We start from the raw sequence: 22,862 nt of genomic DNA, 5'->3' as shown, positions 1-22,862 counted from the left end.
CAAACTGGGAAGATGTTAGTTGTATGCCGTGGGAGGTAACGAGAGATTGATTCTCCAAAGAACTACTTTTCTGTGCTCCTGGACAACTGAACACATCTGGATGTGGCAGTTCTGATTATTTTGAGCCTAGGTTTGTAGTTCAGTGGTTTGATATTATAGTTTGGTCTGTGGTATGGTTTCATAATGTGACCAGAGTCCCAAGCTAGAGTTGTCTCTACATGTCATTCCTTCAACACGGGAAATCAAATCACCTAGTTTTCATGTGCAAATGAGATTGCTGGTCTTTTGTCCTCAAAAGTACAAGAAAAAATAAGCCTTCAGTTGCTTGGTGATACAAATGTTGAGATACCAACTTACATTGCTGGGTCAAAAAAGAATGAGAATATTTCTGGATGGATAAAGCCAAGACAGTGGAGAGAGATAAGACTGTTACACAGAAGGAAAATAAAAATCACTTGGTGTTGCACACATGACGGAGAGGGAGCAAACATCATCTCTCTTGAGTTCCTCTGAAAACCTTCAGTCGGCTTTTAGCTTGTTTGTGCTCCTAAACACTTGCAGAAGTCCTAGATTGTTTGTGTCGGGATTTCTTTTTGTTTTAATTCTTTTTTATAAGAATTTTATGATGGTCTATTAAGGTTTTTCAACAATTTTCTATTTGAATAAAACATTAAAAATATACATAGAGACCTCACCACAACAACTTTGCATGAATAGTTTTGCCTGTTGGAGAATCCAAACCATTTTCCATATAGCCTTCTTTCATTAGACGTTCAAGTGTCTTTGTTGAAGCCAGCGCTTCATGTCATAGCAGAGCTTTAGTTCTTTAAATTAAAATTTGTGTAAGTAAAATTTCTTGGCTTAAAGAAAGACAATAGACATAAGTGTCAGTGATCCTGGCATGAGAATATGAGCTCCTACTGCACTGTTCCCTTCAATGTGTCCAAATCAGTTACAGAGGTTGAAAGAATTTAGATTTATTCCTACAAGTCAGTCTTGCAAGCCCCAGAAGTGCTCAGGCTGTTCCGTACTATTTATCGTGCATCTCCTTTAATACTCTTTGAAGCCAAATGTTTTTAGCGTTAATGGAGTGCTGCACAGTATCAAGTGACCTACTAAGAGGGATCCAGCTGTGTTCAGGCCCAAAGAGCTAGTCTTGGCAATTGCGGCATTTCTGCCTTGTGTGTTTGAGGTGTTGCTCATACTTTACTTTTAATTAATACTTTGGTGGCCATGTTCGTTTCTGCTCCACCCATCACACCCACAGACTTCAAAGGATTTGTACCAGCATAACCTCAGTATTTATTTTATTTTATTACTAGTGTGATTTCCTAAGGAAACAAGGCTTGGAGAGGTTGTTTGTGTTTGTCTGGTTTTTTTGCCCATCACCCCAATCCTCCTCATTTCCAAAACCATTTCAGCCAAGCTCGAGAGCATCAGCAGTCCCAAAGATGTGTTCCTACACGTTTCATGAAAATTGAAAAACATACCCAGAAAGATACCCAACTAATACTCCACTGGGGGACACTGCGCAGCCTGAGCTCAGCTACAGTTAGGAGAATCTGTAAAGGAGAGGAAGACACAAGGAATGTTCCAAGTGCTGGGAAGGCTTCTGCTGGAATTTCAACCTTACTGGACCCCAGAAAATCCAATCGTGAGACACAAAGCTCTAGGATACCAAGCTTTGTTAGTTCTTCTCGAGAGCTACCTGTTACTAGTTGTATCACTGCAATCTCCAGCAGACCTGCTCGTGGCCAGAATGCCATTATGGTGGGGATTGTATATAGAATAAACAAACTTTTCACACAAGGAGTGGGCTGGTAAATTCCATCAGCTCTTGATCAAAACAGTTACTGTGTGTTCTAAAAATGGCTCAGATGTCTACCAACCAGCCATCATCCTTAGAAGTACAGGGGGTTTAAGTATTTTAATATATATGAGTGGACAGATGGTCACTTAACGTAGTATATTAATGGAATGGGCAGAACTGTGCTGCCACTAGCTTTCAGTTTAGTAGAACTGCAGCATTTGTAAGCTGCAGGTGTTCAGAGGCAAGTAATTTGCAGCCAGCTCAAATTACTTAGGGTACATGACAGAGCAAATTATTTAGGTAATGAAGCTGAAAATGCAGGAAGATTAGAATATTATATAGTAAAATCATTCCTTGTTAATTCAGTTTGTGATCAGATATTATGTTGCTTTAAATACCACATTACATGCTGTATCCTTGTTTGAGTCAATGAATATGTATGAATATGTCAGTGAATATGTACGCCTCCTAATTTAATCAATATACTTACAAACGGCACTAGCAGTGATGTCTGGCATAAACTGCATCCCTTTAGAAGCAGGTTAGCCCAGTTTGTATATGTATCATATTTATTTCAAAGCCCTTCTGAATTAGCTGCAAAATTGTACATACCCCATGAAGCGGGGGACAGGCGAGCCATGTTCAGGGAAAGGAATTTAAACCCTTCTTGCAGTCAAAGAAGGGATAACTTCTTAAGCAGTACCCTGAGACCCAGGAGATCCCAGCCGCGGTCCTGGCTGTTGTACGTATTCCACGTCTAGCCTCGAGGAAAGTCGTCAGTTCAGCTAGCAAGTTTGGTTAGGGTGCTTTCCCCGGGAAGCCAGTGCATCGGAGAAGGATGCTCGGTGCCCATAGAGGTTTTAAGAAATAGAGACTGGTCTGGCAGACTAACCAGTATGTGCTTAAGTCCATCTTTACTGAGTAAAAAAGGAATGGGTATACCTGGGGTTTCTTGATATTGCTGCCTTCAGAGCCGAAGGGTGGGAGCTGTGATGGGGAACTCCATAGAAATGCTCTTATCTCAATGGTGCCAGCGTACACAGGTGATTGGGACCCTATGTACCACGGGAGAGGAAGGGAGCACTTCCTACACAGGTTTTCCTTTCCAGAAAATGCTAATTTTTGAATTCAGAAATAGTAAGAGGCAGTAGGACTCACCTGACTTTCACCTTGTAAAAGTTAGGCTTGTAATTAAGGTATCATTAAATTCCTTCTCTGGCGAGTGAAGAGGAGGCATCTCCACTCAGGGGTTCATCTTGCTTGTCTTGAATGAGATGAATCATGCCCCTTTTCCTTTTTTCCTTCTTGCTTTCTCCCTCCCTTTCTTTTTCTCTCTCTTTCTTCCTCCCTTCCTCATCACTCTAGAAGCAGACAAGACAATTAACTTCAGCTAATTACCCAACTTTTAAGATAGTTCAGGTCAGCTAGGTGAATCTCACCTAGAAGGCACAAATGGGGACCAATTTTTGCTTCCATTGAAAAGCCCTTCCCAGGCTACCAAATCGGAGATTTCATTCCTGTTACGAATTGGAAAAAATAACATCATCTGTGTGAATGTACAATTTTAAAATAACAGTGTGAAAGCAGGTGGAGGAGTGGGAAAATCCTTTTTCTACCCCAAGACAATTAATTCACTAGAAACAAACATTTCATTCAGACATACCAATGGGGACAAGAAAAATTCTGTCTTTGGAAAACAATTTTTTCTTTTGAAAAATGTTTTCTTCAGGGTGGACTGGTAATACGCTTTCCTGTGTTGAGGCTCAGTGTGTTTCTACTTAAATGGCAGAACTGGGGAGAAAGATGCCCTGTCTTTACGTGGCTGTATGGGCTCTTGTCCTGATTGGAGGCTGCCCAAGGAGTTAGGAAGGAAGAAACTGAAGGTTCTGAGGAGCTTGTACAGAGCATTTCCTTACAAATACAGAATTAGATTTCTTTCCTCCTCTACTGCTCAAACCGGACAAGGAATAAAGCAGCATTTCATGATGTGGGAATTAATAAAGAGGGAGGGGCTGTCTAGAGGGTTGGGGCCGAGGGGGAGCTTGAAAAAGGCAGGCAAGCCCAGCGAAACTGTTCCAGATTTGGGGGAAGAAGTGAAGCCTGGAGTAGGAGGGATTAAGGCATGTTCTTCTGTTCCAGATGCCAACAAAAGATGTTTAGTGCTCTCTTTGGTTGTCTGGTAGGCATGTTCACTAGGAATTAGGTGGAGGCAATCATGTAATTTAAGCATGCCAGAGCTACTTCAGACAGTTGCCAAGTGAAGACATAGTGGATGGAGGAAGAAGAAGGGTTCAGGGGAAAAACACAGGCTTTTTTTCCCTGTATACTTGGGCTCAAGTTCCTGTTCTGTCTGATTTTAAGCAAATCAAAGAGTCCGCACTCAGTATTCCTGCTGTAAAATGAAGATCATATGACGTTACAGCATAAGGAAGATCACCGGACATTCCAGTGATAGGAGTAGCTACGTGTTAAAGTCATGTATGCTGAGAGATCTTAGTGGATGTCAGCTGCCCTTTCCTATGGAGATGAGTTTGCCTTGTGTTTGACATCACTTTGTAATGATTACTACCTCCAGCCCTTAGCGGTCACTTTTCTCTCTCAGGAGCCATTTCTGTAGCAACTTGTTCAATGCTTGTGGCGGGTCTCTGTGCTTGAGCTTGCATTTGTTGCTCTTGGTGGTTTGTTTGGGCTTTTGTTCCTATTCATTGCTGGCTTTGGCATGGGACATCCTTGGCAGTATTCTGGAGCACTGTTATTTCAGGGTGTGAAAGAGTCTTAGGCCTTTAATCTAGGAATACAAACTACATCTGTCACCTGGGTATCTGTAGCGGTTTCTAAGCAACCACAAGAGTTTATTTTTTTCTGCAATTCATATCTAAGAAATAATTTGCTCATGCATGAGCCAGAATCAGCCTGAGCGCCACCCCAGGAGACAGAAATTGTAAACTGTAATTTAGGCTAATTCTAGTCTAAAGCATGAATTAGAGTATTTTATATAATCTTGGAAAATATAACATACAAATATATGTAAGCACAGAACAGGTACAATTAATGTGAGCACAGTAGGAAGCTTTAAGTAACTCTGGGAATGTGAGAAGCCAAGTTGGAACATATTCTTGACGTGTAAAAATATTTCCCACCTGCCTTGTTTGCATAAGAACAAGGTTTTAGCAAGTACATATTTGCATGTCAAAGTTAAAAGTAGGGAAAATATTTTCACCCTCGTAAGAAAAATGCATAATCTTGGCACAGGCAATTTGCATTTAGTAAGTTTAAAGTATCTAAGTCCTTTCATGCTATATGGAAAGTGTATGAACTTGTGACAGGGATTCCATTTCAATGAGTTGATTTGCAAAGGCAACCACATGGAGCAGTAATTTATCTGATGTCTTTCTGTGCATTAATTTGTAATACAATTGGTTGTGGCAGTCCCAAGCAATTTATGCTTCTGAGTTTCATCCCACTGTCCTGTATCTCAGAGTAAAATGATAAGTCGAAGTTTTAAATGCTGCGTGCTCAATTGAAAGTAAGTACCCCGAAGATGTTGTAAATTTGAGGAAATCTGGAATTGTAAAACTATACCTGATTTGGTGCTGCTGCTCATACACACAATGGTCAGCAAATGCCAGTGTAGCTGGAGCTTGTGGATCTGTGGAGATTCTCTCCTAACAGTAAAGCACCCTGGAAAATGCATTTGGGACTAATTATGGCACCTTTTAGACTATTAGTAACCTAGCTTTAGGCCATCACTTTGAAGGCACGTTACATTCCTTCAGAAACACTCTGCAAATGTCCTGTTGCTTAAGAAAAAGAGATTGCATAGACAGGCTTCATGGGTGATTTAACTAATGTGCTGGAGATAGTACATAAACAAGATCCAATTATATCATACCTATTCAAAATAAGGCAGTAATTATGTATATAAAAGTGAAACGTAAAAAATACATTGCCATGTAGCTGTTGAGATAAGCCTTGTCACTACCCTGTCAAAGGAGTTGGAGAAGGCTGCTGATTCACTGTAGCAGGGTAGCAAAATAACCATGTCTTGAAAAGGCACAGCTGGGAACGGGTAGATCTATTCTGGAATTTGCCCACAGGATTGTTCTCTGAATTTGTACTGCACGTTATACAAATTTTGAGTTTCTGTGAACTTCAGACTGTTGTTCAATTTGTTGATGTAAAGTGGGGTTATGCTACCTGTTCTGATCAAAGCTTTGTTGGTAGACATATGATGCTCTAGTAATAATTAATGTAACGCATTAATAAAATAGCGTACACTTTATTTTTCCCTTTTATTAGTTCACTTCCTGCTCCATTGTGTTTAATGTGTTAGCTGAGAGCAAAGTGAAATTAAAACAATTTTTGGAGGACTGCAGGGAAGAAGTATTTGCTTCCTTAAGTGTCCTAAACAGACCTTTTAATTTCAGCCGATCATTTTGTTGCTGCAGGGAAGGTGGGGGATTAAAGGTCAAGAATGCAAAGATCCTTATGGTGGAAGCAGATGCAAGTGGTATCTTGCTGTATGAAAATATTTTGAAAGCTGCTGATATGGAACTGTCAGGAAAACAGCAATGTAGTCCTGTAGCTGCTGGGCACTCCTTTCCTCAGCAGAGCATTTTAGCTGCTGTTAGGTTCCTGGGAGCAAATGGGTGCTATTCGGGTGCTACTCAGCTGCTCTGAGCATTGCATTTGACGTCATCTTGAGAATATTTTGAAGGAGTGTTTTAGCACAGTCAGTGCTGTGCTAAAAAGTCTTCTGGTCTTCTAGTTTATAGTTTTGGCCTGATCCTGAGCTATGATGTCACGTTGCAATGAAACGGAGCACACAGTAGCATTGGAAGGTGATTCTTGTTTAATAATAAGCAGTCGGTTTGGGATTTAATGGCATGTAAAATGCAATGTTTATAAGAGTGGACATGACTTATTGAAAACAGTGTTAAGAGTACAACTAAAGTTAAGCTAATGCGTTGTAAGACAGTATTACATGCGATTTTATGTGTTGTCAGAGTCTGGATAGCCATAAACTGGATGAGAAATAAAAGCTCTCTGAAACAATTGGGCATCTTGTGTTGGATTTCAGTTCCTCACAGGAGATTAACAGTACTTCTGATTGTTAATATATCATAGTTAGAGACACAGCAAGAGTTGCGTTTGTACTCTTGTTCGGACTAAGCCAGTTCAGGAAAACTGATGTAGCCTGATCCTACCACCACTGCGGCAGAGAAAGTGCTTTCTTGGGATTTTTTGGTTATCTGTCTAATGCGTATAGTCTGTGTTTGTGTGAGCACATGCAAGCGTATGTAAAATGTGGACTGCTGGTCTTTGATACTGTAAAGCACTGCTTCAGCACGGTCCTATCCAAAAAGACTTGCTAGCAAAATGACTGCAGCCATACACTCCAAAAGCAGTTGAAGAGGTATTCCTGAGCATACAAGAGTCCCTTCTTCAATCCATGTATTCAGATGGGAAAGTGCTGTGATTTAGAGGTAGATGCAGGGAGTTTTGTCACATGCTAAACTGAATTCAGTAGGTATGTTTCATATGTACAAAGTTGAATTTAAAAAATCAGGGCTTTCATATCATGTATCTCTATGGCATTTTCCAGACCGCACTGACTCCTTTGTTTTTGTAAGTTAACTAGAATACTGCTGTATTTTCCTCCCTCATTTGTTCTGTGGTAGCTAATACACAAATATGTACTGATAATTCACTTTCAATTCAGATAACGTGAATTTTGGATTTCTTGTGTAAAATGCAGTTGCTATTTACCTTGTTACTTCATTTTAGGATTGGCCAGTTATGTGAACTAGATGGCGTGATGGTGACCCCTCTGGTAAAGGTGTTGCGTTCATTTTCAGGCAGGGCAAACTTTAGAATTACCTTTTATGATCTCACATGAATAATATTGGAAGAAACCTTTCTAGTGTCATCTTAGCTCTTTGGCCAAAATGTGAGCTCCCCTATTCTTTTTGGCTTTGAAATGCTGATTCTAGCCTTCTTGTAGGTTCTTAAACACCTTCTCAAATGACCCATTTCAATAACCCAAAAGCTATTATATAACGAGCAGCCATAATTTAGTCCAAAGCTCTAGGGGACCCTTGCAGTTCAGCAATGAATAGTTAATGTAGTATAATGTTTAGCAGGTTATTAGTTTTCACTGTACAAATGCTGATCAGGGAATGCTTTTATAAGGTGTTTAAAAGAAAATGTAATTAACTGGTTGCGTGCTTCTGTTGCAGCTCAAATTGAAATTATTCCATGCAAGATCTGTGGAGACAAATCATCAGGAATCCATTATGGTGTCATTACATGTGAAGGCTGCAAGGTAAGCTTCTAAAATATTAAGTCTTAAAATGGCATTTAGCCTTTCGATAGTGATTATTTTCCTTCCTTTTTTAAAGAGCAAGCATTGTGCCGAAGTTGGATCGGTGGATTCCATTTCAAAGAATATGAAATCAGTTGGGGATTCTGAAGTACAGGTTTTATTTGGGTTTTAAATCAGGCATTTTTGTGACACACGTACCCACCCCACCCCAGATTTCAGAACAAGCTTCAAAAATCATGCAGCTGTGCTGCGTGCACTGTAAACTGTCTCTCTGTGAATAAGCAGAAGAGGTACAGAAAGATGATCTGCTTCTAGCATACCACAAAGAATCTGTTCTGTGGATTCACTTGAGAGGGAGTTTGTGGCTTTCTTGAATCTCCCTCTCCATTTTTGCTTTGTAAACGGCTAAGAAGCTGTGTTGAAATACTTGAGAGCTCTCCGACTTCTCAGTTTTCTTTTGTAATCTGCTACAGTTACAAATCTCGTCTGTTTGGTATGGAAGATGGGAAGATGATGCTGCACAAATAGCACATGCTACTGGTGTTCAGCATACTCAGGACTTCCTGGAAGCAGTGCCTATTCCTTGCAATGCAACCATTGCTGTGTAAGGTTTAGGATTTAAATTTTTTTCCTGGATTTGTACCTTCAGTAACACTAGTGAATAAGGGTTACACTAGAAGCATTTATATTTTGTTCAGTTTGTCTCTCACAACCAAGAACTAAATCGGACAACGCTAACACTAGGCTAGAGTGCTGTGAAGCTAATCACTCCTTTTTATCACTAGTACAGAATTACAGTGCTAGCCTAGGATGACACAGTGTGTACAGCTGTGCTCTAGCTTGTTGCTTTCTTCATGTATGTACATGTTGCAATCCCATGCTGACAGGTTTTCTACTGCTAATCTACACTTCAGGTGTGAAGAGTTTATATTTATGACAGTTTCTAGTCTGCTCTCCTGACATGCTTGATACCACCACCCATCCTCAAAAAGTAACTTCCTTGCCTTCACATTATAGAGATTTCTTTTCCGTTTTTCCAAGGAAGATTTTTGTGTTTTCATTATCACATTCTCTCAGTCTCATGGAAGTATCAGTAAGAAGGAAGGAAAAAAAATTTTTAAAAATATAAGAATATTAGAATGATGTGGGACAGCACCTTCTGCTCTTTGTAACTGCTGTTACTGTGAGAAGTGCAAGAAATGCACTAAAAATGCATTGATAATAAAGTGGTTGCTTTTTTCAGCTTTATGTGGTTGAGCAGTATTTATCAAATTTCAGCTGTGTGAAACGGCAGACATTTGCAGTGAGAATTCTGCTGTATGACTATCTTGTCAAAGAGTATCAAGTTATGTTCAAGGTCTGAGACCTCTTTAATCCGTAAATGGTCTGGGACCAGTATACCTGAGAGATTGCCTCAGGATCCATGACGAACATTGTTGTCAACCAACTGAGGTTAGCATAGCGCTAACGCTCATCTATGCAGAAAACAGGCCTTTCTCAACATGGCTTGTTGCAGAACAGGAACAGGCTGCCAAAGGAGAGGAAGGCTGCCAGCCGTATTATCTTTTGCTTCATCTTCATGCAGTTCTTGGGCCTTGCCTTCTCCTGAGTCCCATATGTGAGAAAAGCCCCCACCAAAAGCAGCAGGACGCCTGCATGCAGAAGGAAGCAACAGAGCGCACCATACTTGCAGTCATAGTAGTTACTATGTGGCTGGTAGGCACTTAGCACTGCGGGTAAGAGACAGACACACCATCAAGCATTCCTCCATCAGAGTGACTGTACTTTCCCGGGAATAAATACAAACATGAGTTATTAGGAGAAAAGTCCTTTGTGTACCTCCAGCAGTCAGAACAACAGATGCTAGCCTGATAGTGAGAAATGCGTGTGCAGTTCCTTACGTTTCAGAACAAATTATTTTCCTTCAAACTCTGTATAAATTGAGTTCTCCGGGAGCTCTGTGCAAGCCTCGGTCTGCTTCTGGGAATCCCACCACAAGGGTCAGCTGGTCGGAAAGGGCAGAAGGGAAGGCAAGTGGGCAAGCATGCTCAGCACACTGAAACCCATCTGAACCTTGAAAGCAGAGTGTGCGTAAGATAGACAGACAGTGGCCCAGTGAATGAATTTAGGTATTTTCTCCTTCTCTTGGAGTAGCAGAATAGAGTTTTCTAGCCATACAATTTCAGGCACAATTTTAAAGCCAGTGAATATGAACTTAGTTAACCAAGTTATTTCCCTGTCAGGAGGGGAATAACTCTGAAGCTCAGTCGTCTTTAATGCCAGAGCCCAGATGACCTGCAAGTAGTGATAGGGGAGTGCTAGTGGGCACAAGTCACAGGAAGAGTTTAAATGATCGTGACCTAGACAGCATTTAAAATGCCCTACTGTAGCAGATGGATTTTGTTTGTGCTATGCTCTTCCACAGTAATGTCAACAAAGTCTCACCCAACAGAACTATTTTGGCTGGTGAAAAAGTTGGCATAGCTTGGCTTCTGCCAAATGAGCCAGGTGTGTATTGGTATGGGTTTTTTTCCCAGCTTTTCTGTGGGTATGATCTCTGCAGGTTTGAGCATGCTTACATTGCTCTTCATGTTATGCTAACCTCCCTTTGTAAAAAGTACTTTGCCATGAAGACCTGTTTCCCAGTCCTGTGCTCTGATTCCTGGAGCCAATGTCCTGCACATTGTCCCAGAGTCCCAGAGAAGTGAGCGAGATTCTGCACAGGCGCTACAAACCCATCCGTGTGCATCAGATTGCAGGATCAGGGCCTTAGTCATCAGAAGGGAACAGATGTGCTGCTGCCCTCTCAAGCCAGGCCTGTCAAGAATGATCTACAGGCAGCAATAGCAGCAGCAGCCGCTGTGGGATGTTTTCAGTTCTTACTGTTTTTCGCTCCGGTTCGGCGTGAACTTTAACGTTACTTAGTAGTAATGTTAACTTAAGTGTTACTGTGTAAATACTAATAAGCACCAGAAATGTAATTTATTTAAAACCTAAAGTGACATTTTAGTTGCAAAGACCTACTTGGCAATCCTAATCTGTATCGTGTAGGAAATCACAGACGAGCTCTTGTCAAATTGACTTTTGCTGATCCTTTTGCTCTTCTACAGGTTTATGACCCTCGCATTTCACATAATTGAAAGTTTTCTGACCAGTTTTTGTTGTTATATTGCATTTCACAAAACTAGAACTGAAGATTTGTAATGAAGCCGATTAGGGTTTCTTGAGAAGTTTTCATTTCCTACCTTGCTATATTACTGGCAGTTTTTATGAAGTTAGTGGCTGTATTTTGCACAAACATCATTGAGTAATCCCAACTCATCAACCTTTTTAGCTGAATTTGAATCTACCTTTTAAAAAAAAAAAAATTAACGCCCTCCTCTTTCCCACCCCCCAGTGAAAAAAAGTAAGTTTTAGCCAGGCTCTGTCTTATACTTTATCTAGGAGGGCTCCTGTGACTTATAAATAAAATAAATTTTAAAAGAGAGGATTTTTTTTTTATCCGACCATTGCTGATATCCAGTATACAACATATAACGGGGGAAAAGGAAAGATGAGATTAATCATGTCTCAGAAGCATGGATGAAGAATGACACAAAGACTGTACCACGACTCAGAAATAAAAGTTTATTCTCCTGTGTAAGGTTGGAAATACTACTGTTGTAGTAGCACTACTAAAAAAACTAGTATCTGTATGGAGCACTTCCTCAACCACTAGTTGGGAACCCGTTAACAACCTTTTGTTCTATATTAGGGACCATGCTGGGAAAGGAGCATGGTTTGTACACATCCATATTTTTTTCTCATAGCTGAAAGCTGAATCCAGTTTAGCATTCTCAGAAAATACCTGAATGCTTCAAAAGGACATAGCAAAGCATTTGGTTAGAAATGAAGTTTTTGTTAATCACCTATGTCTTTTATTTAATTTGCAGATGCAGTTACTTGCTTTTGCTGTCAGTGGTGTTGGTTCATGCCCAGCTGACCCACAAATGCATTAGTGTCTCTTTACTTGACTGTACGCAGTTGGTCTCATAAAACCATCCGTGCAGAGCATTTCTCACATTTTTAAAGGTTTATAGGTACTGGCTTTTGTCTCTGGGGTCTTTTAAGACCTAAGATGGTCTTGTTCATTGTAACTACAAGGAATGTCCATGTTTGTTACTTCAGAAAACAGTACCTGGTGTATTGTCGTTTTCCGTCTTGCAATGCTTTTGTTCATACATTTCATTCATTCGCTTTCTTTACTCGCCAATTTTTCATTACTCTATTGAACATGGAGTGTCATACTGGTGTTGCAAACATTTACCTCGAATTCATGCTTTTGAAGTTTTTCTTTTTTTAATTTTTTGCCTAGCCAATTTCAAGCAAAATATGTTAGAAAAGAGATGAGCCATGTTACAGAAAGGGCTAGTCAGAAGCCTTGTATAACCTGATAAACTCAATCTCATGCCTGTCTTTACATATGTAAAACTGAACATTTTTTCTGTTTTCAGTGGCACTATAACTTTGTTATCAAATACTTTATTAACGAAGTTTATTAAACAATATTGCTGCAGCACTTTCCTCCCTTAACAACTAAATATGTGCTCATTGTCATAAAAGCATTAAAAATCCAATTTGAGTGTTCACCCGTCTTTCATATGACAGTGTATTTTTCTGATGTTTCTTTGAAGAAAATTTGCAATAGTTTGCTTTAGAAAACAGTAAAAGAATGACACCCCCCCCAACTAATTGTTAATTGCTCAGAATATTGCAAAACTTAATGATACGTGGAAGTCTTTAAGTATTAGCCATAAATCATGGGATTATGAATAAGCCTTTGTTGTCACAGGCTTGCATACAGTCATTCCAAAACGTCTGCCATTAGGATGCAGCAAGGCAGCTGTCAGCTGTTTTCTTGTAATTAAACAGCCAATGAGCAGCTAATTAAGACATATGTGTATACAGAAGTGGAAGTGGGTATGTTAATGAACTGTAGGAATCAATTCATTAAATGAAAATTTGTCAAAAGACCAAACATGAGATCAGCATTTCAGCCTGTGCCGCAGTGGAGAGGGAGTCTGTACTGTGCCATTTGGGACATCAAGGAAGCACAACTGGCTTTTCCCCTGCTAAGGAGCAAGCTCAGGCACAAACGTCATACCGAGCCACTGAGCAGTGAAGTTATTGAAACTATTAATAGACTTTGCAAAAACTGCTATTTACATTTCAAAGTTCTTTTTTAACAAGTTGTTATTCAAACTGACTTGCAGATGAAAAGTTCCTGCGCCCTTTTTTCCCAAACTTGATTTCTTGGCAGCGTATGAAAAACCATATATTGTGTTGTATATAAATAGGAGTCTGAAATGCAGAGATGAAGCTACGGCTTGTAATCTGCTCTGCTCTTCTTCTGGCACTGTGTTAATACATCTATATAAAAAGGGAGACATGCAAAGCTCAGTGACGCCTCATCAAAATCAGCTGGATCTTTATACTGACATCAGAAGGAGGCAGGGCTCCATGCACTCACTACCAGAGACCTTGGTTCAGACCGTGCCATTGGTCAGAGCGGTGTAACGCGGTCACTTTTTAGTGCAGCAGTAATTTTGTTTGTGTGCTTGCTCAAGAGGGGTCTGCTCTGCCTGTGGCCCATTAGGCAATCGTCTGAATGTGAAATAATGGTTGCGAACACGCGTGCAATTAAAAGCATGTGGCCTGGGCTGGTTTGCATAATGCTTGAATGTATACACGTGTACCACACATGCATCCACCTCCTCCTTCCTGGTGGAAAAATTACAGCTAGCTCTGTGCCTCTGGCAAAAGCAAGGGAATAGAACAACAGAACATAGTGTCTCTCCTTTCTCTTCTTCTAGTAAAGGGGGCGGGAGGGAGAACCGACCTAGGAAGAAACTATATTTACTTACAGAAGGCTCCTGTAATAGGGGCTTCCCTACACGTCTTATAATGATATGAGGACCCAAGGACCACCAAAAGGTTAGAAAGCTCACAAATAAATGACAACAATATAGAAGAACTTTTAGAGTAAAAAGTTCTCGGTTTAACTTTATTGTCGGTTCAATCCCAGATCTGAGATACGTGTATTTCTGAGCTCCGGACAAGTGTAGATTCATTTCTGAAGTTTGAGGCAAGGGGTTTTTTAGCTTTAGCTACTGCTGATGTTTTCAATATGCCCACATGACATTGTAGGGTTTTTTTTAAAAGCACTCTACTCTACATCTCTGGTTTGTAAAGTCCAAATGCTTTTAAAGGTCCGTTTCAGGCAGTTCTGCTCTATTGAAAATTCAGCTTCAAGCTGTAACTTAGCTGATATATTGTACACTGAAATGTATTGAGCAGCTGTGTCTCTAGGGAAAATCTGGAAAAGCAAAAAGCCCAGTATTTTCTCCATTATAATACTAAAAATAATCCTCAGCTTGACAAGACTATTCTTAATAGAGAGAAATATGTCAAACTGGCAATACAGACTCAGTATACATCTCAGCTAAAGGAAAACGTATAGATCTTTTGAGGTTATTGGGCCAGGTTCATTTTACGTATTGATTAAGCTGACTTTCAGGATCTCAGTGGTGGCAGATTTCATACAGTTCATATGGAAGCATGTCATTCAGTGCAACTGTTAAAGTGTTTGGAGAACTGAAATTTTAAGGGACTGATAATGCAGAAATGCAGAACCTTGATCAGCAAGTCACCAGTCAGGTCAATACCTAATCCTGTTTTTCTAGTGAGTCGCATTGTACTTGCACGTATACTTGCACTGGAGTGACAGGCTCCACGAAAGGTGCTAACAGAACTGGAAATTAAGCTACTTGCTTACCTAAGAGTTGGTTCCTCCAGAGGGATCAGTCGTGATGTTGGAATGGTAGAAATTTCCATGGTATTTCATATTTTCTTTAGGGTGAAATGCACTTAATCAGAACTCAGTATGTGCAATACTTTCAGTCTCAGTGACGATCATCTCACTATTGACAAACATTAAAAAACAGTTGAGAAAGTTCAGTCATATAGAAACAAAGACCAGAATAAATGGGTGAGAAACAATGTACAGGAAAACAGGATTAAAGACAGGCATCCTCAGTTTCCTCATTTTTTTTATGCTCTATGCTTCCCCATTAAAGCTTTAATAAAAGGGGCATAATCAACGAAGACTGGTGTCCTCCTCATAAGATGGAGCAGGGGGCTTTATCTCAGTGTTCTGTCATGTTTCTGTCTGCAGGAAGTTTGCTAGGAAGTCTTTTACTTGTCATGCAGAAGTCTTCCCAGTTGTTTATTTCACCAAGCGTCTGGACAGAGTGTGCATGTGTCGAGGGACTCCAGAATGTGGCCTTCAAATAAATAAAAAATTGGTAAATGTCCAGCTTTAATTAAAAGGTGCCAGCCTTTCTGAGGAAGTATTTGCTTTGCAGCACTCTTAATTAATCCATTATGTGGCAACATAAAACTAAAATACTGTGCTCACTGATCTCAAATGCCTCTTTAGAATGACTACATCTTTGCAGAATCCTTGTGAAGTAGGTATTACACACACACCAGCTTACGTTTGGGCAGTCTGTGGCAAAAAGATGAAATTAACTTCAAAGCAAACAGCTGGCATAGTGGTTAATAACATGCACCATTCTGATGGAGAGAACTAAGTTGTAACTACTGCAAGCTACACCTTCCAGTGCTAACTTTCTTTGGAGATGGGTCTACCCATTGCATTTGACTCAGAAAAGAGATAATACATAAAACCTGTTTCAGCTTCCCTCCTCCTTAGAAATCTAAATCCTGCACCGAGTTGAACAAACCTTGGTTGTCAGCATCAAACTAATTAAGAAAAAAAAATTTTTTTAAACTGTTCTTTGTAGAAGGGACTGCTCAGCATCAGGTTCTGTATTTTTAAACACATACATGCATTGGTGAGGCTGAACATCAGAGCCTGCCATTGTCATCTCCAAAGAGCAGAATAGGGTAGCAGCTGTTGAATCCTCCCTATTTTGGAGATCTATGCTGACCCAGGAAAGATAGGAAATCAAGGAAATCTAGGTCTATAATTAGTTTTATCTCATTTGGAAGGAACTGGGGTACCATATGTAATATGGGATCTGTAAAATCAGTGAAAAAATGTGTAATTTCTTTATGTGTCGTAACACTTTTTTACAAACTGTTTCCTACTGGTTACTGGGTTTTGTTTGTTTCTAGGAGAGGGGGGGAAAAAAAACCCAAATCCTCTTAAATTCCTTTAGTTGACAATAGCGCACTTGAACTTCATTTTCTGTTAGGTATGCTACCTTTCAGAGTCTTTATTTGCTCCATAAGTTAACAGCTGCTTGACTTGTATTTTGCAATTCTATTACAGGGCTTTTTCAGAAGGAGTCAGCAAAGCAATGCTACGTATTCCTGTCCTCGTCAGAAGAACTGTCTGATTGACCGAACCAGTAGAAACCGCTGCCAACACTGTCGATTACAGAAATGCCTTGCTGTGGGGATGTCTCGAGATGGTAAGCTCTGCTAACACATCGCTTAATTGCAAAAAGTAAAATACTGTTTAGTATACTGTGTGTTCAACTAAAACAACATAGGATTTACCAGTTAATTGCGCATCAGGCTGATAGTTGAGATCATCGAGTGGTTTTTATATGTTGGTATATATTCACATAAATAGATATAAATCAGGGCATGTATGAAGTTCTTGGATTTTTTTTTTTTTTTTTCATACTCACCTATTATAGTTCCCAGTTAAGAGCTTTGCCTCTGGTCACTTCTTGAAGATGCGGTTTTTAGTGTAATGTGAATACTTTCTGTATGTGCTATTCCAATTTAAGTGACATACTATAGTTGCAAGTAACACTCTGATTGCCATATTGGTACAGATCAGAACTCTTTCACAATATATAGAGAACTTTAAACGTGTGTATAATGAATAATGGAAAAAATGCAAAGAGAAAACAGCACAGTGTTTTGTCAAAGATAGAATTCTGAAGAAAATGTGTTCCAGTGCTGTTAATATTAAGCTCGAAATTACACCTTGTAATGATGAAAACCCAGCTCTGTAAAAGGGAAGCTTATGTAACTCAATTAGAACTGGATTTGCAGCTGATACTTGCACACCTCCCCCATAGATGTAATGAAGCTGCCATCGGTTACCCAGTTTGAAGATCTGACTCAGTCTTTTCCCCTGCCATAGTGACAGCAACACTACATGTTCTACAAATACCTATGCATTACTCTAGGTATACGAGGCTGGATTAAGGAGATTGTTTTCAGATTACATTTACTTCTTGAATTGCATTGTCTTTATTTTTTTTATTGGGCATGAAACTAAAAACCTGAAACGGTTGATCATGTTAATGACTAGTCCCTCTGACATGTTTGCTTTCCTGTAGAAAAGTACAAGGTGGTAGTCACCTTCCTAAATGATGAAGCTTTTACAGCTGATACAGGTCCCCGAAATCACATACTATGTTCTTAGGAATTCCCTGGATGTTGCAAACCAGCTCCTTCTGGCTTACGCTTACTATTAATACTTCTCAAAGTAGTCATAATTTTGTGGAGAGATACATATAAGCACATGTGCGTGCGCACACACACACATCTATAGTTTTAACAGTAATTCACTGGGCAAACGTTTGTGCTTTGTCACAGTAAGCTGTGCTGAAAGCAGGTTCTGTGGTTCTTCCCATGGGCTTCGGTCCTAATATCAAGAAAGCTTGCTTCTGATACTCTTTGAGATAGACCCCACGTGTTTGTACCTAATTCTAGGTTCACTTTGTAGTATGAATATACAGCTAGTAGGAATTGGACAGTTCATCTCAAGCCAGCGTATTCTGTTTTAGCTTCCACTTTTCTAGGTAGGATTTGTATGCTGAAGAGATGCATCTGTCAACTTTGGTGAACATATATGAGAAAATCTTTTTGGTATAGAAGTGGAAAGTTAATGAATTAAGCTAAAAGAGTGACTTCTAATGGTCCATTTAAGTAGCATGTTAAAACAGTCTTTTAAAGAGTAGATGCTCCAGCTATGTTACCTGTAACTGAACAGAAGTGATTCTTAGGTCTGCCTGTCCTGCTGATTTGCCTTTTATACTGTGTCCTTCCGTGTAGTATTTAAAGACCCAAGACAATTAAAATGCAGTAGTGGATTTGTAGAAATGTAATATATTGTGTGTCTGTATTTCAGCTGTAAAGTTTGGTCGAATGTCAAAAAAGCAGAGGGACAGCCTGTATGCGGAGGTGCAGAAACATCGAATGCAGCAGCAGCAGCGAGATCATCAGCAGCAACCAGGAGAGGCAGAACCACTAACACCAACATACAATATCACCACCAATGGGTTAACAGAGCTACATGATGACCTCAGTAATTACATTGATGGGCATACCCCTGAAGGTAGCAAAGCAGACTCTGCAGTTAGCAGCTTCTACTTAGACATACAGCCTTCTCCAGATCAGTCGGGTCTTGATATTAATGGAATCAAACCAGAACCAATATGTGACTACACACCAGCATCGGGCTTCTTCCCTTATTGTTCTTTTACAAATGGGGAGACCTCTCCAACTGTGTCCATGGCAGAATTAGGTAATGAGAGAGAAAAACTTACGTTGTAATTGTCTTAATAGTACCCTTTGGATTAAAGTGACACATTTAGCCAGGTGACAGCGAGAATGCTGCTTCAGTACAGCTGTGAGCATGTATGGGCATTCTTCTGTGAAGGGCACAATACCCTAATCGGGGTACACGATGAACACCTTACAGAACTGGACTAGAAATCCCAGGAGCTTGTGGCTGATCTGCTCTAGTAGTGTTGCTTTTGTTTTCAGTCCTTGTAATAGAACCCTTTGAATACTGATTAACAAGCTAATTTTTAGTGCTGAGTGGAGTTTTTCCTTATTTGCAAATTATTTTTGAACATTTCATTTTCTTTTTCATTACCCCAATACTCTTATTTTCTAACAAAAAGCTATGAGGCTGATTTTCTTCTGCTCTTTACCTGTACCTGGGAAATAGGAAACCAAAGCACCAGTCTAATCTGAGGGCAGTTCTCCTTGCCACTGGTTGAAGAGAATCTGGCCCCAAATGCTTAAGAAAATTTTTTAATGTAGCAAGTTTTGATAATTTCCCTAAAAGCCTTATAACAACCACATTAATTAGCATGTTTTACTTTAAACTCTTCTCTGAATGATTACACTAGGGCTGAATTCCACAACTATGACTTGTCAACATCTGAGACTCGAGTTAGAGCGTGCTGCGTGAGCTCGTTATAAGCAAACTGGAACAGGACATGAGAGAAGTGGCTTTAAGATTCTATTACTTATATAAGAAGTCAGGCATTTAGAACTGATTTTGCTTGCTTAAACAACATTTTTGCTAATTATTCCATTATGAAAACCTAAAAATAGTTTGAAAAATCAGGTATTCCAAGTTAAATTTTTCTCTTTTCACTAACTTTTTTTTTAATTAGAGGCAAGTATATGATAAGAAATTTTGCTTGTTTTACTTCAGTTTAGGTTCTTTTGAAAAATTTTGCAGCGAGGAAGGGACAAGAAGGCTTACTTTTTAATGTCCTTATGTTGCAGAATGCAGTTCTCTGCAACATAATTTGTTGTGACAGCCAAAATATTGTGTCTGGCTTGAGTTCAAATAACTTCAGTTACAGATAAGTAAAAATGAGAAGAAAAAATTAGGACAAAGCCTATGCTACCAGCTTTGTCTCAATCAAATGGTTGTTAATATTCTCAGGGGAGTTATTAAAAGATCTACATTAAACTCACAGAAAAAAGAAAGGGCTTTTCCTTCCTAGGCCAGGTGTTGAGTTTGGAACGCTGGTCTAAAATAAGTTTGTCATGTTGCTTACCTTTATTTACATAGTGCTTGCATTTAAACCCTACAGAGCATGATTTCGGTGCCCAGCATTGACATTACCAAACAACGTTTGAAGAATGTTTGTCTTCCAGACTAAGGTTTCAATTTAGAAAGGTGTGGCTGTTCAATGAAAGTATTTAGGTGTGTGCTGAGATACAGCCCAGAACTGAGGCCGAGGTTTGTGAATAACATGGTAATATTTCACCTTCTGTATCCTGCAAGGGCACAGGTATAATGCTGTCAGTTGCTGCTAGCGAGAGCAAATGTTTTAAGTACACCCTTGTAAGAAAAAAAAAATTGCTCTGAAATACATGAAAGCTATGATGACAACCAAAGTATAAACTGTCTTACATTCTACATTATTGATTGCTCAGGTAGCAGCACTTACAATCTGATTTTACCTCAGCTGTATGTTAAAAGACTTTTTGAGTAGTACCTTACATCAAACTATTAATGCAGTTAAGTATGATACTGAACAGACTGATTGGTTCAGCAGTTCAAATTGTAAAAAGTTGGGTTTGGTTGCTATCAACCAAAGTAAGTTTCACAGAAGACCTAACGCCGAGTCCCTCAGAATACCCCCGTGTTGTTAATGACCACCGTTCTTGTTCATTTTAAGCCTTCCTTTTCAGTGGCCTAACCTGCAAAAGCACCAACTGCAGCATTGTGTGAGACAAGTCATCAGGCCTGTACTTGTCACGTGCTAAAACAGAAGAAACGCATGTGAAGAGTCAGGGTAGAAAAGAGAGAGACAAAGTAGAAGTGGAGTTCAGACGTCTAAATGCCATTCATGCTTTTGAAGGTGTTCCTAAAGGTTTATGGAATCAAGTTTGATGAATAAATATCCATCTGCCTTACAGGTCTTTTAACCAAGTATAGCAGCAGAAAATAGTTTAATTGGAATTAAAACGTATGGAAATTTTAAATTGTGCAGTTAACTAAGCGACTACTCTAAAGCTGAAGAAAAGAAGACTTGAGTCTTTAATGTGTTATAGTCATTATCTGGATTCTCTAATAAGTGTGTTTTCCTAGAATTTTTTTAATTATATGAGAGTAGAAAAGAAAATAAACTTTTCCCTCACACGCAGCCTCATGTGATAGTGTCCTGCTTGACAGAACACTGGACAGGTGGTAACTATCTGTATTTCTTTATTAGAAAGCTTCTCTTGTATAAAACAAATGAATTTAGCTTTTGAAGATCTACTGCCTGGCTGGCAGTGCCCTTATGTTCCCTATACATGATACGTAGTGTCCTGTATTAAGCACGGCCATCCTCACAGAGATTCCTGCACCTTAACTTGAGGGGTCCATCGCCTCGCTCATTTGGATTTTTTTGTATGCCTCTACTTAACAGCATAGTTCTCAGCCTTGGTTTCAAAGCTAACTTTATCTTACTAAAGGCAGCAAGGCCACTTACTGAATTTGCGATGGTTTAAACACTCCCAGATTTCACCAAGTTTGCCTTTATTTTGCAAGCTTTTTGATCTTGCAAGCTTGCTTTCGCACCCACTGCTGCATGAGGAAGAAGTTTGTCCCCAGCAGAAGTTTACTTATTGCGAAACAAACTCAAGTTCACCTAAACATCTGACAAGGTAGTGGAGGGACTGCTTGGTGTTCCTGTCAGGGAACCTCCGGCCGGCTGTGCGAGAGGGCGAGCGGGTGCGTGTGTGCGCGCAGAGTGCCCTCTAATGCCTGCGCCAGCCCCCGCGCCAGCTGCGTGAAGAACCAGGTTTCTGCTTTGGTATCCTTCAGTCTGGTAGCAGTTTGCATTAAACGTGTTTATTTTCATGAGGCAAAATCCAAGGAGATATGAAATGAAAGCGCTTTTTTCCTAACAGCTAACCCTCTCTCCGCCCCCCTGTTGCAACTGGAATACGTTAGCTGTCTCATGTCTGAAGCTATAGGTTTGCATTTTTAATGTGTGTCACTTTCTGGTCTTTCTTTTAGAACATCTTGCACAGAATATTTCCAAGTCACACATGGAAACTTGCCAGTACTTGAGAGAGGAGTTACAGCAGATAACATGGCAGACTTTTCTGCAGGAAGAGATTGAGAACTACCAGAACAAGGTATAAAAGCGTGCCAAACTACGGCATGCTTTTTTTAAAGCATGGTATTGCCGTAACACACTGCAAAATTCACTTTTTCACTGCTTTCTGTTTACTATCAGGAATGTCTATTTTTGTGTGTTTTCAAAAAAATAATACACTAGAATCAAAAGCAGCAAGATGGTTATATCCTTTGCATTTGTGATTTGTACAGGTACAGGAAAAGGCAAAGCCATGTTCCTAAAATCTATCTGTCTGTAACTGACAAACAAGGATAAGAAACCAGGGAAATTTTTTCAATCCTAAATGGCATGTTATTTTAATTTCTTAATTTGTAATCTCCCAGATCAACAACAACAAAAAAAAGCTGAAGCCACCAAGTTTTGTAATTTTACATGGTGTGTTTTGTTTTGAGCTTATAAACGCAGAACTCTGTCAGATTTCCAGCCTTCAATGCCTGGTTGTAATCCTGATTCATTCTACAACTGTCACTCGGTGTTTCAGTTTTACCTATAGAATAGCAGCATGGTGCTGCCATGCCGCCAGTGGTTATTGTAAGATTTAATTGACATTTGTATTTCCAACGTGCCTTCCATCCAAACTACTACCAAATGGCTATTTTTGGAAAACTGGCTTGGGAAGCACTATTAAAGCACACTGTTCTGTGAACGTATTTTTCATTACCACAAAAAAATATTTAACCTTTAAGACTATCATTTTTTCCACTCGCTAGGTAATTTCATTCTGAATTATTATAAACATATGAAAAAATCACTACTTGCATGCCTTCTTTATGTTGTTAACAAGATGATCTTCCTGTATCTTTATACGTATCCTTACGAA

The 22,862-nt window shown here is 39.6% G+C and overlaps 1 protein-coding gene across 3 annotated transcripts in view; it reads left to right on the top strand.

Moving 5' to 3' along the window:
- The window catches only part of RORA (RAR related orphan receptor A), a 382,970-nt gene that overhangs the window by 352,694 nt on the left and 7,414 nt on the right, over window positions 1-22,862 (top strand). For 2 of the 3 annotated variants that reach the window (XM_052807356.1, XM_052807357.1), the window contains 4 exons: window positions 8,050-8,135; window positions 16,471-16,612; window positions 18,292-18,687; window positions 21,919-22,040. In XM_052807356.1, coding sequence (XP_052663316.1) covers window positions 8,050-8,135; window positions 16,471-16,612; window positions 18,292-18,687; window positions 21,919-22,040 — 746 coding nt within the window. The remainder of the gene's footprint in view (window positions 1-8,049; window positions 8,136-16,470; window positions 16,613-18,291; window positions 18,688-21,918; window positions 22,041-22,862) is intronic. The other variant, XM_052807358.1, reaches the window with a different exon arrangement.

Source organism: Harpia harpyja, chromosome 14 (assembly GCF_026419915.1).
Source record: "Harpia harpyja isolate bHarHar1 chromosome 14, bHarHar1 primary haplotype, whole genome shotgun sequence".
NCBI lineage: Eukaryota > Metazoa > Chordata > Aves > Accipitriformes > Accipitridae > Harpia > Harpia harpyja.
The sequence above is the reverse complement of the archived record's forward strand: the minus strand, read 5'-3'. Positions and strand labels throughout refer to the sequence as shown.